This window comes from Tachyglossus aculeatus, chromosome X1 (genome assembly GCF_015852505.1).
Source record: "Tachyglossus aculeatus isolate mTacAcu1 chromosome X1, mTacAcu1.pri, whole genome shotgun sequence".
Taxonomy (NCBI): domain Eukaryota; kingdom Metazoa; phylum Chordata; class Mammalia; order Monotremata; family Tachyglossidae; genus Tachyglossus; species Tachyglossus aculeatus.
The window spans coordinates 83,759,183-83,771,638 of NC_052101.1; the positions used below are offsets into that span (position 1 = coordinate 83,759,183).

Genomic DNA, 12,456 nt, shown 5'->3' on the forward strand with positions numbered 1-12,456 from the left:
CACTTTTTATGGTATTTGTTAAGTAGTTACTATGTGCCAGGCACTGTACTAAACACTGGGGTAGACACAAGCTAATCAGGTGGGGTAGACACAATACAATCAGATCAGACACAATCCCTGTCAAACTTGGGGCTCACAGTCTAAGGGAGAGGGAGAACAGGTACTGAATCCCCATTTTACAGATGAGGAAGGAGGCCTAGAGAAGTTAAGTGACTTCCCCAAGATCACACAGCAGCAAAATGATGGAACTGGGATTAGAACCCAGGTCCTCGCTCTTGAATGGAGAGGAAATATTACTGAGGAAAAAATAGCAACACAAAGGTGGAATGAATTATGGGAGTAATTGAGGAGTCAAAGATGACATCAAGGTTGTGAGTTTGTGGGGCAGTGAGAAGCAAAGCTGGCAGTAGAGGAAAGGAGAGGAGTTTTGGGCATGTTGAGCTTACGGTTCAATGTGGGGATGGAGTTACTTGACTTCCAACAAAATGTGGGGCAACCAAGTGGTACTTGCCTGTTGGGTGTACAAGTAAATGGCATCAGAAAGTTATGACTGTGAGCCCGTTCTAGACTGTGAGCCCGCTGTTGGGTAGGGACCATATCTATATGTTGCCAACTTATACTTCCCAAGCACTTAGTACAGTGCTCTGCACACAGTAAGTGCTCAATAAATATGACAATGAATGAATGCATCCTATTGCTTTGCTCCCTTGGGTTGGTATACAGCATGCATGCCCGTGCCCCAGAGGACCTGTGCTGACACTAGGAAAGTGGTGTGGGGGGTGTCTTTCTATAAATTTAGCCAAGATTTATAATCAGGAAAGAAGCAGTTACGTCATCATTTGGAGAAGAGAGATAAGGGCATAAGAAAGGTACCTACTGCAACCTAAAGCCTAATGCTCTGTCCAGCTGCAAAACAAAAAAATGAAGTGGCCAGTAATCAAACAAGTTCAATGAAAAAAAAAGAAACAGCTTGACAATTCATCTAGTTTTTCTTTCTAAAAGGGCTCTTCTAAGGAGGTAAGGGGATGGCCGGGTGAAGAGAGGTTCCATTTTCTTTGTGCAAATGAGTTTTACATTTTCATTCTCTGAGTTACTCAATGTCTCATTTCAATTTCCTGGAAACCTCACCTAACAAAAGAAGGGGTTGGATGGAGCCCACCCATGCAGCTTTATATGTTTAGCAAAGCAAATCCGGACAGCCTCTGATTGGTGGAGGAAGGGAGAGAGAGAGGGTAAAGAGAAGTATTATTTTTTTCTGTTTCGGGTTTATCACAATTCTGAGAAAACATGGCCTCTGTCCTGTAACTAGTAGATGTGAAAGTGGACTTCCTCTTTGAAATAATTAGGAATATTCAAGATATCTCTCCTCAAGTTTCCCAGGGGCTTTAAACTGAGTCCCATGTGGGACAGGAACTGGATCAGGCATGATTATCTTCATCATCAATGGTATTTATTGAGTGCTTACTGTGTGCAGGGCATTGTATTAAGCGCTTGGGAGAGTACAATACAAAAGAGTTGGTAGACATGCTCCCTGCCCACAAAGAACGTACAGTCTAGAGGGAGAGACAGACATTCATATCAATATATAACATAGATATGTACATATCTATTACATATCTAGTACATATCTACATATCATATCCCCATCTATACTGAGAAGCAGCATGGCTCAGCGGAAAGAGCACAGGCTTGGAAATCAGAAGTCATGGGTTCTAATCCCGGCTCTGCCACTTGTCAGCTGTGTGACTTCGGGCAAGTCACTTCACTTCTCTGTGCCTCAGTTACCTCATCTGGAAAACGGGGATTAAGACTGTAAGCCCCATGTGGGACAACTTGATTACCTTGTATCCCCCCCCCCCAGTGCTTAGAACAGTGCTTGGCACATGGTAAGAGCTTAACAAATGCTATCATCATCATTATTATTATTATAAGTGCTAAGGGAGAATATCAAATGCCCAAAGGTCACAGATCCAAGTATATAGATGATGCAGAAAGGAGAGGGAACCAGGGGAAAAATAACTTAACTGGGGAGGGCCTCTTGGAGGAGATGTAACCTCAATAAGGTTTTGAAGGAGGGGAAAGTGGTAGTCTGGCATATATGGACAGGGAGAGAGGATGTAGGAAAGGAGTCGGCAGTGAGGTAGATGAGATTGGGGCACAGTGAGCAGCAAGCTGGCACTAGAGGAACGAAGGGTACGCGCTGGGCTGTAACAGTAGGAGGGGTGAGCTGAATGAGTGCTTTAAAGCTGACAGTAAGGAGTTTCTGTTTGATGTGGAGGTGGATGGGCAACCACTTGAGGTCTTTGAGGAGTGGGGAAACAGACTGAAAGCCTCCTGAGAGAAATGATCTGGGCAGCAGGGTGAAGTATGGACTGGAGTGGGGAGAGACCAAAGGCAGGGAGGTCAGCGAGGAGGCAGTTGAAGTAGTCAAGGCAGGAAGGGGTAAGTGTTTGGATTAATGAGGTAGCAGTTTGGATAGAAAGGAAAGGGCAGATTTTAGCAATGTTTAGAAGGGAGAACAGACAGGACTTGGTGACAGATTGAATATATGGGTAAAATGAGAGAGATGAGTCAAGGACAACACCAAGGGTACAGGCTTGTGAAATAGGGAGGACAGTGGTATTGTCTACAGTGATGGAAAAGAGATGGGAAGGGAAGATGAGGAGTTCTGTTTTGGACATGTTTAGTTTGAGGTGTCAGAAGGACATTCCTGAACACAGGAGGAAATGCGAGACTACACAGAAAAAGAGAGGTCAGGGCTGGAGAGGTAGACCTAGAAATCAACTGCATAAAGATGGCAGCTGAAGCCAAGGGAGCAAATGAGTACTCCAAAAGGTGCAGATGGAGAATAGACGAGGACCCAGAACTAAGTCTCGAAGGATTCCCGCTGTCAGAGGGTGGGAGGCAGAGGAGTAGCTAGCAAAAGAGACTGAGAAGAAGTGGTCAGAGAGACAGGAGGTGAACCAATAATAATAATAATGGTATTTGTTAAGCACTTACTATGTGCCAAGCACTGTTCTAAGCGCTAAGAGGACAGTGTCAATGAAGCCAAGGTTGGATAAAGTTTCAAAGAGAAGGGGGTGGTCCACATTGTTGAAAGCAATTGAGAGGCTTAAGAAGATTAGGATGGAGTCGAGAGGCCATCAGATCTGGAGAAAAGAAGGTCATTGGTTACCTCAGAGAGGACTGTTTCCATGGAGTGGAGGGGGCAGAAACCAGAGTGGAGGAGATCAAGGAGAGATTTGGAGGTGAGGAAGTGGAGACAGCAGGTGAAGACAACTTGCTCAAGGAGTTTGGAGAGGAATGGTAGGAGGGAGTTGGGGCAATATAACTGGAGGGAGCCATGGGGTCAAGGGAGGATTTTTTAAGGATAGGGGATAGGTAGGCATGTCTGAAAGCACTGAGAAAGAAGCCGTTGGAAAGTGAATGGTTTGGAGAGTGAATGGTTGATGGTGGCAATCCAGGAGAGAAGAAGGGAGGGGGCAAGTATTTTAATAAGTTATGCAGGGATGGGGTCAGAAGCACAAGTGGAGGATAAAGATTTTGAGAAGGGGCAAGAGATCTCTTCTTGAAATACTGCAGTAAATATTGGGAGAATCAAAAAGGGCGGCGGAGGAAGTGGGGACTGGAGGGGGACAGGAGAGATTCTAGGGAGATCACACCTGATGGTTTCAATTGTGTTAATAAAGTATGTGGCCAAGTCATTAGGGGAAGCAGATGGCAGGAGTGGGAGGGACAGGAGATTTGAGGAGGGAGTTAAATTCCTGGAATAGCTGGTGGGGGCAATGGGTATGGGAGTGAATTAAGAAATATTGGTGCTGGGCAGAGGAGAGGGCAGAATTGAAGCAAGTAAGAATGAATTTAATGTGGACAAGGTCAGACGGATGTCTGGATTTCCAACCAACAGCACTACACAGATTATCTTATATATATTTTGGTGCTTAGCACAGAGTAAGTGCTTAGCAAACCCCCTAATTATTATAGTGCGTTCTCCACCAGCCCATCTGTTTTAGCTGTGACGCCTGAATCACAAACAGAAAAGTCCTAGAAGGGGCACTGACAGAATGAACTGCATTCCAAGCAAGGTTTTACATGAAAATATTTAAGTCACTTGAAAAATCCACATGTGGGCAGGGGCACAAAGACATTTACCTTCAGGAAGAAACATTTTTTCAGATTAGAGTTCTTTGGCTCATCTTCAAATCTCACTAGCTTTTCCTGATGCCCCCTCAAACATTTTATCTGGCTGCTTTTCAGGTTGATATTTTGATGTTTCACTGGGCCTTTATGGTGCTCATCTCTCAATTCAACTCCTGGAAAAAAAACCATCCCCATTAAATAAATAAAACTGTCAAAAAGCATTGGGTGATTTCAGCCAAGTTGTTTATTTAAAACAGTTAATTTTATCTTACTGGATAGCTGAAAAAAGGTTCTATTCCACTCTACTTAACCTGCTATTTGAAAAGGAAAACTACGACACTTCTGGAACCTACAGTAGGAAATCTACATTTGCACTATTTGCTTGCTTAACGGACATGCTCAGTTTAGATGGACAGAATAAACTGGCTGAAATCGAGGATAAATTAAATGGATTTTGTGTACACGTACCCTTTTCCCCACCTTTTCATCTCTCTCCCTGCCTCTCATTCTTCTTATCCCCCTGCCTCCCACACAATTCCACCCTCTGGGCCTATCCTTGCCTCTTCTTCCACCTGGTTACTTATGACCTGGCTTCTGTCCTCTCTCCCATCACAGTTGAAACCACCACTGTTCTGCCTGTTTCTGAGACCCACAACCTCGGCATTATCCTTGGTTCCTTATTCTCTTTCAATTCCCACCTCCAGTCTGTTTTCCCTCCACACCATTTCCAGGAACCATTCTTTCCACTCCACCAAAATGGCCACCACTCTGGTCCCCGCACTCATCATATCCCTGCTTGACTACCGTTATCAGCCTCTTTGCTGGACTCCCTGCCTCCAGCTTCTCCTTCTCCAGTCTATACTTAGCTGCTGCTTGGTTTATCTTTTGGATAAGGCTTTTGCATTGAACTGACCAGTGACAGGGAGAGAACACATACCTCTCTCACAACCTTCTGGTTAGTTTAGAGGTGGAAAAGGGGCAGGATCCCTTCCTCCTTTCCCTGCTAATAAGACTGCCCTCCACACGCGGGTCTATGTGGCCATAGACTAAACCAGACAATCCCAGATCCCTAGGTACCTGAGGAATGGCTGATCTATTTTTGGATCGGGCAATTCTCGGTTCCACCACGGGGTGGTAGTAGGGAGCTACTGGAGATAGAACAGGCCCACATTGGGTGAAATTAGAGAAGCAGCGTGGCTTGGTGGAAAGACCCGAGCTTGGGAGTCAGAGGATGTGGGTTCTAATCCCGACTCCGCCACTTTGCTGTGTGACCTTGGGCAAGCCACTTAACTTCTCTGGGCCTCTGTTCCCTCATCTGTAAAAATGGGGATTACGACTGCGAGCCAACCTCTACCTTCTATCAACCCCAGCATTTGGAAGTGTTTCGCACACAGTAAGCACTTAGCAAATACCATCATTATTATTATTTGAAAAGCATTTATACCAGATACGTTCATTCATTCAATCGTATTTATTGAGCGTTTACTGTGCGCAGAGCTTTGTATTTAAGCGCTTGGGAGAGTATGATATAACAATAAACAGACACATTTCCTGCCCTTAACGAGCTTCAAATTACAGGCCACATGCAGCCCCCGTTCAACGTTTGGTCTAGTTTAATCCTTGTATGTGCGCAATGTGGGTTCCGCATTGGCTTTTTCAGTCACATTAATACCAATGGGTACATTTTTGCCATCAGCAATGACTTCTTCAAGTAGGAAGGACAACTATAAATATATTTTGAGCAGCTGCACAGGACAAGTGTCAAGGCACAAGGGTAGGAGGCTGAGGGAAGGGGGAGGGGGGAACAGGAGTGGGGGGCGAGGGGAAAGAGAGACCCAACCAAAGTCAACCCTCTCTCACCTCTGCCTATGACCTTGTGTCTCCTGCTCTGAATTGGAGGTATCACTACTGTGCTGCTGAAGGATGCTCTCCAAGGTTCTCAGTGGGCTGCTCTAAAACCAATTCCCTGTCTTGAAAACCTTGGCCAGTTGCTCTGGGTAAGACCAGTATCATCAGTGGTATTTACTGAGAGCTTACTACATGCAGGGCACGGTACTGAGTGCTTGGGAGAGTACAACAGAGTTGGCAGACACATTGCCTGTCCACAACGAGCTTAGTCTAGAGGGGGAGACAGAACATTAATGTGAATAATTTAAAATATGTAATTCAAATATGTGATTTAAAGGCTAGTAGCAAGAGCATGGAGCCTGGAATTACAGCTGTGCACCTTTCCTTCCAGTTACAGCCAGCTGTTTGAGAGGAAGAACTACATATGTATACATGGGGGTGGAGTGGGGTGTGTGTGTGTGTGTGTGTGTGTCTCTGTCTCTCTCTCTGTTCCTCTGCTTCCCCACCCTCTCCAACTCTCTCACTCTTCAAAAATTGGAAATACCAAGACATTCCAGAGCTTTATATGAAATCTTTCAGGCACAGCATTAGCACAACTTCCCCAGGTTTTTGTTTGTTTGTTATGTTTGTTTTACTCCAGAATTACACCTGATAAGACTACCCACATTCTGAAGGACAACTGACTACTGGCTCACATCATGTTTTCTTTCAGCACGATGCATTGCAAGCATTGAGAATTCCGGTGGGTCTAAAAGTGACTATGGAGAAAAATATATTTCAATCTACTGAAGAAAACACTACTTTGGATTAGAATGAAAATCCTGAAATGACTGTGGAAGAATTTAGCTTTTAAAATGGCATTTTTACCTTTTGAGTGAAAAGAGGAAGAGCCAAGTGGAGTGAGTAAATAAGGCTTGTCAAGATTGATATTTAAGTGCTTTTCCTGATCCGGGCCAGACTTCAAGATGTTGACATTCAGATTAGCCTCCAGACGGCGCTAAATAAAAATGAGAGTATTTTAAAAATCAAAACATACGTGGTTTAGAGCAGGCTTTGACGACCCTAGCCATGCATGGCACTGTTGTATTGTACTATCCCAAGCACTTAGTCCACTGCTCCGCACACAGTAAGCACTCGACGAATACCGCTGATTGACTGCAGCTCCCCCTCTCAATGGCACAACAACTTCAGGCACAATTTATTCACAGCACACTCTCTCTCACAGCTACAAGAAAAAACCTGGGTAGCACCTTCTTCTTCTATTCTGATTGGTAGGACTAGACAGATTTATGAATATTTTGCATCTGATTGTTACCTCTGTTGATACTTTCACTGGACTCGTTGGTGGAATACTAGGGAGAAGTTTAGATTCACTCTTCTTCTGAAATCCTAGAAGCTGAAAGCTCTTTGATATGAGCCAGGTATGCTTGGTCTTCGCTCTGGATTTTTTCCACTCAGCTTCCCACTTTACAGGCTCTATGGAGGCTGACAAGTAATGCTGAGAATAAGTGAACCGCTTCCCTGGTTCCTAGAAAAATCAGAAAAATTTGTAAATGATAAGTTTTCCATCCCTAAAACATGATCTGCCAAATGTAATGAAACCAAAGAGGACACTGCTGGCTATTCAGAATATTTTGGAATCTCACCATTTGAGGTTAGATTTTAAGCAGCAGAATTTGAAAGGGATATAGGTTTTATAGCTAAGGAATTTCTTATTTATTGTGGTCATAAAATATGTCTGAGTTATTAAAGCTTTTTATAGTATCTTTTAAGTGCTTACTCTATGCCAGGCACTATACTAAGCGCTGGGTTAGACACAAACTAATCAGGTTGGACACAGTCCATGTCCCACATTTGGCTCCCAGTCTGAATCCCCATTTTACAGGTGAGGTCACTGAGGCACAGAGAAGTGAAGTGACTTGCCCAAGGTCACTCAGTAGACAAGTGGCAGAGCCAGGATTAGAATCTAGGTCCTTCTGGTTCCCAGGCCTGTGCTCTATCCCCTAGACATAATTTCTTGATTAGTGATGACTACATCATTGTCCTAATCTGGTAAAGACGAGAGGTCCTGCCAAGACACTGGCCCTATTGGGTTTTGGTTTGACTTTTGTTCATTGTAACTGTTGCACTGTTAGCCTTAATGGCATATATTAAGGGCTTACAACATATGAAACCCTGCCTACAAAGCTCTGGAATGAAATACAAAGTCATTGATTCGGACACACTCCAGGATCCTCGGAAGACTCAAAATCTGAAGGGGAAGATGCACAGGGTTGGGGACCAACACGCAGTGAAAAAAATAACAGTGAATTCAGAAAAATAATCAATCAATCAATCAATCATATTTATTGAGCGCTTACTGTGTGCAAAGCACTGTACTAAGCGCTTGGGAAGTACAAGTTGGCAACATAGAGAGACAGTCCCTACCCAACAGTGGGCTCACAGTCTAAAAGGGGGACAGTCTAAAAGGGGGGGGACAGTCTAAAAGGGGGACTCTACCCACTAGGCCGTGCTGCTTCTCATGGTTGGAGAGGACAGTGTCCCAGATACTAGAGAAGCAGCGTGGTTTAGTGGAAAGAGCCCAGGCTTAGGAGTCAGACATTGTGGGCTCTAATCCCAGCTCTGCCACTTATCAGCTGTGTGACTTTGGACGAGTCACTTGACTTCTCTGTGCCTCAGTGACCTCATCTGTAAAATGGAGGTGAAGACTGTGAGTCCCATGTGGGACTTGATTACCTTGTATCTACCCTAGCGTTTATAACAGTGCTTGGCACATGGTAAGCACTTAACAAATACATTATTACAATGATTATTAGAGGGAGTGGGACAGACAGACCAACGTTCAGATACACAAAGGTGTAGACAGACATCCAGACAGACAGTAAGCATGCATCACCCGACACTCAGCCCACACGCCCCATGCGTCTGTCAGTAAGGCGTCCTCTGTCCCGGCCCTAGGGGACCCTCAACCCAAGGTCCAGCAGTCACCCCAAAACCAGTCCACATTGTCCCCCAGACCAAGTTTCCCCCAAACTTTCCCCCAACCAGCCAGGGCAGCCCTCAGCCTCCAGGCCCTCCCACCTCCGACCCTCCCCCCAGCCCCAAATTAACAATCAGCCCCCCACACTCCCTCCCCAATTTCCCACATCCTCCTCCATCCCAGGCAATGCACAACATAGGCACCTCATTGGTAATGTCACAACCCATTAGGCACCCAACACCCTCCTCCAATAACCAATTGGTTATTGGTAAAATAACCAATAACAGTCATACTAAATTCCTACTGAAAGAGAATAGTCCTTGGGGCACTCTCCGTTCTAGGGAAGGCCATCCCTGGTCCAAACTGACACAACCTTTTCAGGTGTTAAATGTTTTAAAGGACTGTTGCCCAACCACTATTGCTAGGTGAGGAAGCTCTTGTTTCCAGGCATTTTGGGAGGAGAGGAAGGGGACCTCCTTAGTCACTGGGTAACCCTCCCCACAGCCAACACATGCAAGGTTCCATTCAACAGTGATGTTATTAGGTTTCTGATCCAATAATTAGGATGTTTGGCCTCAGAACACATAGAAGCAGCAGCGTGGTTAAGTGGAAAGAGCCTGGGCATCAGAGGAACCGGGTTCTAATCCCAGCTCCGCCACTTGCTGCTCTGTAATCTTGGGCAAGCCATTCCACTTCCCTGGGCCTCAGTTCCCTCATCTGTAAAATGGGAATTAAGGCTGTGAGCCTTATGTGGGATATGGACTGTGTCCAACCTGTACCCCAGTGCTTAATACAGTGCCTGGCACACAGTAAATGCTTAACAAATATCATTTTAAAAAAATACCAGTTCTCCCTCCTACTTAAACTGTGAGCTCCATGTAGGACCTGATTACCTTGTATCTACCCCAGCGTTTAGTACTGCACTCAGCACATAGTAAGTACTTAACAAATGTCACAATTATTATTATTAGAAGTTTCCCCTCTCTGAGATAAAGGGGACTATTGTAGTCCATTTTATGCCTCATATCTGGGACTGCAAGAAAGGAGGGGCTCCTGGGGAGCTAATAATAATAATAATGGCACTTGTTAAGCACTTACTATGTGTGAAGCACTGTTCTAAGCGCTGGGGGGGGATACAAGGTGATCAGGTTGTCCCACGTGGGGCTCACAGTCTTAATCCCCATTTTACAGATGAGGGAACTGAGGCCAGAGAAGTCAAGTGACTTGACCAAAGTCACACCGCTGACAAGTGGCGGAGTTGGGATTAGAACCCATGACCTCTGACTCCCAAGCCTGGGCTCTTGCCACTGAGCCATGCTGCTTCTTTATCTGGTATCTGGGATTCTCCTGTAGGGTGAGGACTATATTATACTCTCCCAAGGTTTCAACAAATTGCTCTGCACACAGTAAGCACTCAATAAGTACCACTGATTCATTCATTCAATCGTATTTATTGAGCACTTACTGTGTGCAGAGCACTGTACTAAGCGCTTGGGAAGTACAAGTCGGCAACATATAGAGACGGTCCCTACCCAACAACAGGCTCATAGTCTAGAAGGGGAAGACAGACAACAAAACAAAACATGTAGACAGGTGTCAAAATCATCAGAACAAATAGAATTAAAGCTATATGCACATCATTAACAAAATAAACAGAATAGTATTGACTGATTGACTAAGTGTCCCCTAAAGCCCAGTTAATGGGTTAATTTTGGGACACCTGTCCCAAATCCAGAACGACAGGAGAGGAACTTCCCTGCACCAGCACCACAGTGTTATAAATGGGACTTGGGCACCTCTTCTAGCCCCTGCCATCCTATTCTCTGAGCTGGAGAGGGGCTATTTTTAGCCCAGTGGGCCTATGAAACTGGGTCGGGCTAGCACTAAGCTCTCTTGTTGAACTGGAAAGGGGCGTGAGATAGTACAGGGATAGCATAGTCCCTAGACCTATGCTACTATATAAGCTCTTACCCGCATATGCATCTCTCCACTCTCTTCTTCCTCCTATCTGTAATATTTTTTCTAGTCTGCTTCCCCTGTCGAACTCTAAGATCTTTAACGCTATTATTCTGTTCCAAGCACTTAGTACAGTACTCTGTACATAGTGTGTGGTCACTAAATGCTACTGATGGACTGACTGCATACAGCTCCTGTCTTGGTGAGAGATGCAGTCAAAACAAAGGATGAGGATTCAATTACCTTTCTATTTGCTTGAATCTTTTAGAGTGACCACGTCACCCTTAACAGATGAAAAGCAATGTGACCTAGTGGAAAGAGCACGGGCCTGGGAGTCAGAGGACCCAGGTTCCAATCCCAGCTCCGCAATATTTCTGCTGTGTGACCTTGGGCAAATCACTTCACTTCTCTGGCCTCAGTTACCTCAACTGTAAAATGGGGATTAAGAATGTGAGCCCCATATGAGACATGGACTGTGTCCAACCTGATTAGCTTGTATCTACCCTGGCACTTAGTAAAGTGCCTAGTAAATAGTAAGCACTTAAACACCATTAAAAATACAACAACAGGCTGATTGTGCCACATACTCAGGACTCATGTGGCCTGCCTCCAGAGTTTTACTGAGACGTTTGGGCTGGAGGCAGGGAAGGTTTCTAAAATCCACACTGTGCAGCTCTCAATTCCACTCCAGGGCCAAAAAATGGGTGCAAAGCACCCCCTCCTCCTCTAGGGGAGACCCTGACCCTGGAGTGGAAAGAGCAATTTTTAGACTGCCTTCAGCCCAAAGCCTGGGCCAATAGGCTAGGAGGGGCACTGTGGGTAGTAATAATAGTGATTACTAATAATAATTGTGGTATTTGTTAAGCACTTACTATGTGCCAGGCACTGTTCTAAGCGCTGGGGTAGACACAAGATAATAGGTTGGACACAGTTCCTGTCCCACATAGGGCTCACAGTCTTAATCCCCATTTTATTGATAATGAAACTACGGCACAGATGAATGACGTGACTTGCCCAAGGTCACAAAGCAAATAAGTGGTGGAACCGGAATTAGAACTCAGGTCCTTCTGACTCCCAGACCCATGCTCTATCCACTAGGCAAACCTGCTTCTCATTGTTGTTGGCACTCTGAACCAGGGGTGCTCTGCTTGTGCTAAGAGAGTGATGACAGATGCAAAAGCAGCAGACAACTTCACTTCCCCAGCAGGGAACTCCCAATATCCTTTCAAAGAGGATGTACTTGTACTGTCAGTAAATCAAGATTATTGGTTTAATAAAATGATGCAAAGCCTAATGTGTTTTCTGCACCACTAGATCAATCCCAAATGGTTTATGAAACAGTCAAAAAGCCCACCAACTCTCCCTTGATGGTTCTAATTTCTTTATTCTTCTTAATAGTAATGATAATAATAATTTTGGTATTTGTTAAGTGCTTACTACATGCCCTTCATTCATTCATTCAATCGTATTTATTGAGCACTTACTGTGGGCAGAGCACTGTACTAAGCGCTTGGGAAGTACAAGTTGGCAAC

At 44.8% G+C, this 12,456-nt stretch overlaps 1 protein-coding gene across 6 annotated transcripts in view; it reads right to left on the bottom strand.

The window, feature by feature from the left end:
- CFAP92 (cilia and flagella associated protein 92 (putative)) overlaps positions 1 to 12,456 on the bottom strand; it is an 84,071-nt gene that overhangs the window by 12,229 nt on the left and 59,386 nt on the right. For all 6 annotated transcript variants that reach the window (XM_038740824.1, XM_038740822.1, XM_038740821.1 and 3 more), the window contains 3 exons: positions 7,304 to 7,516; positions 6,856 to 6,985; positions 4,153 to 4,313 (listed from right to left, as the gene is read on the bottom strand). In XM_038740824.1, coding sequence (XP_038596752.1) covers positions 4,153 to 4,313; positions 6,856 to 6,985; positions 7,304 to 7,516 — 504 coding nt within the window. The remainder of the gene's footprint in view (positions 1 to 4,152; positions 4,314 to 6,855; positions 6,986 to 7,303; positions 7,517 to 12,456) is intronic.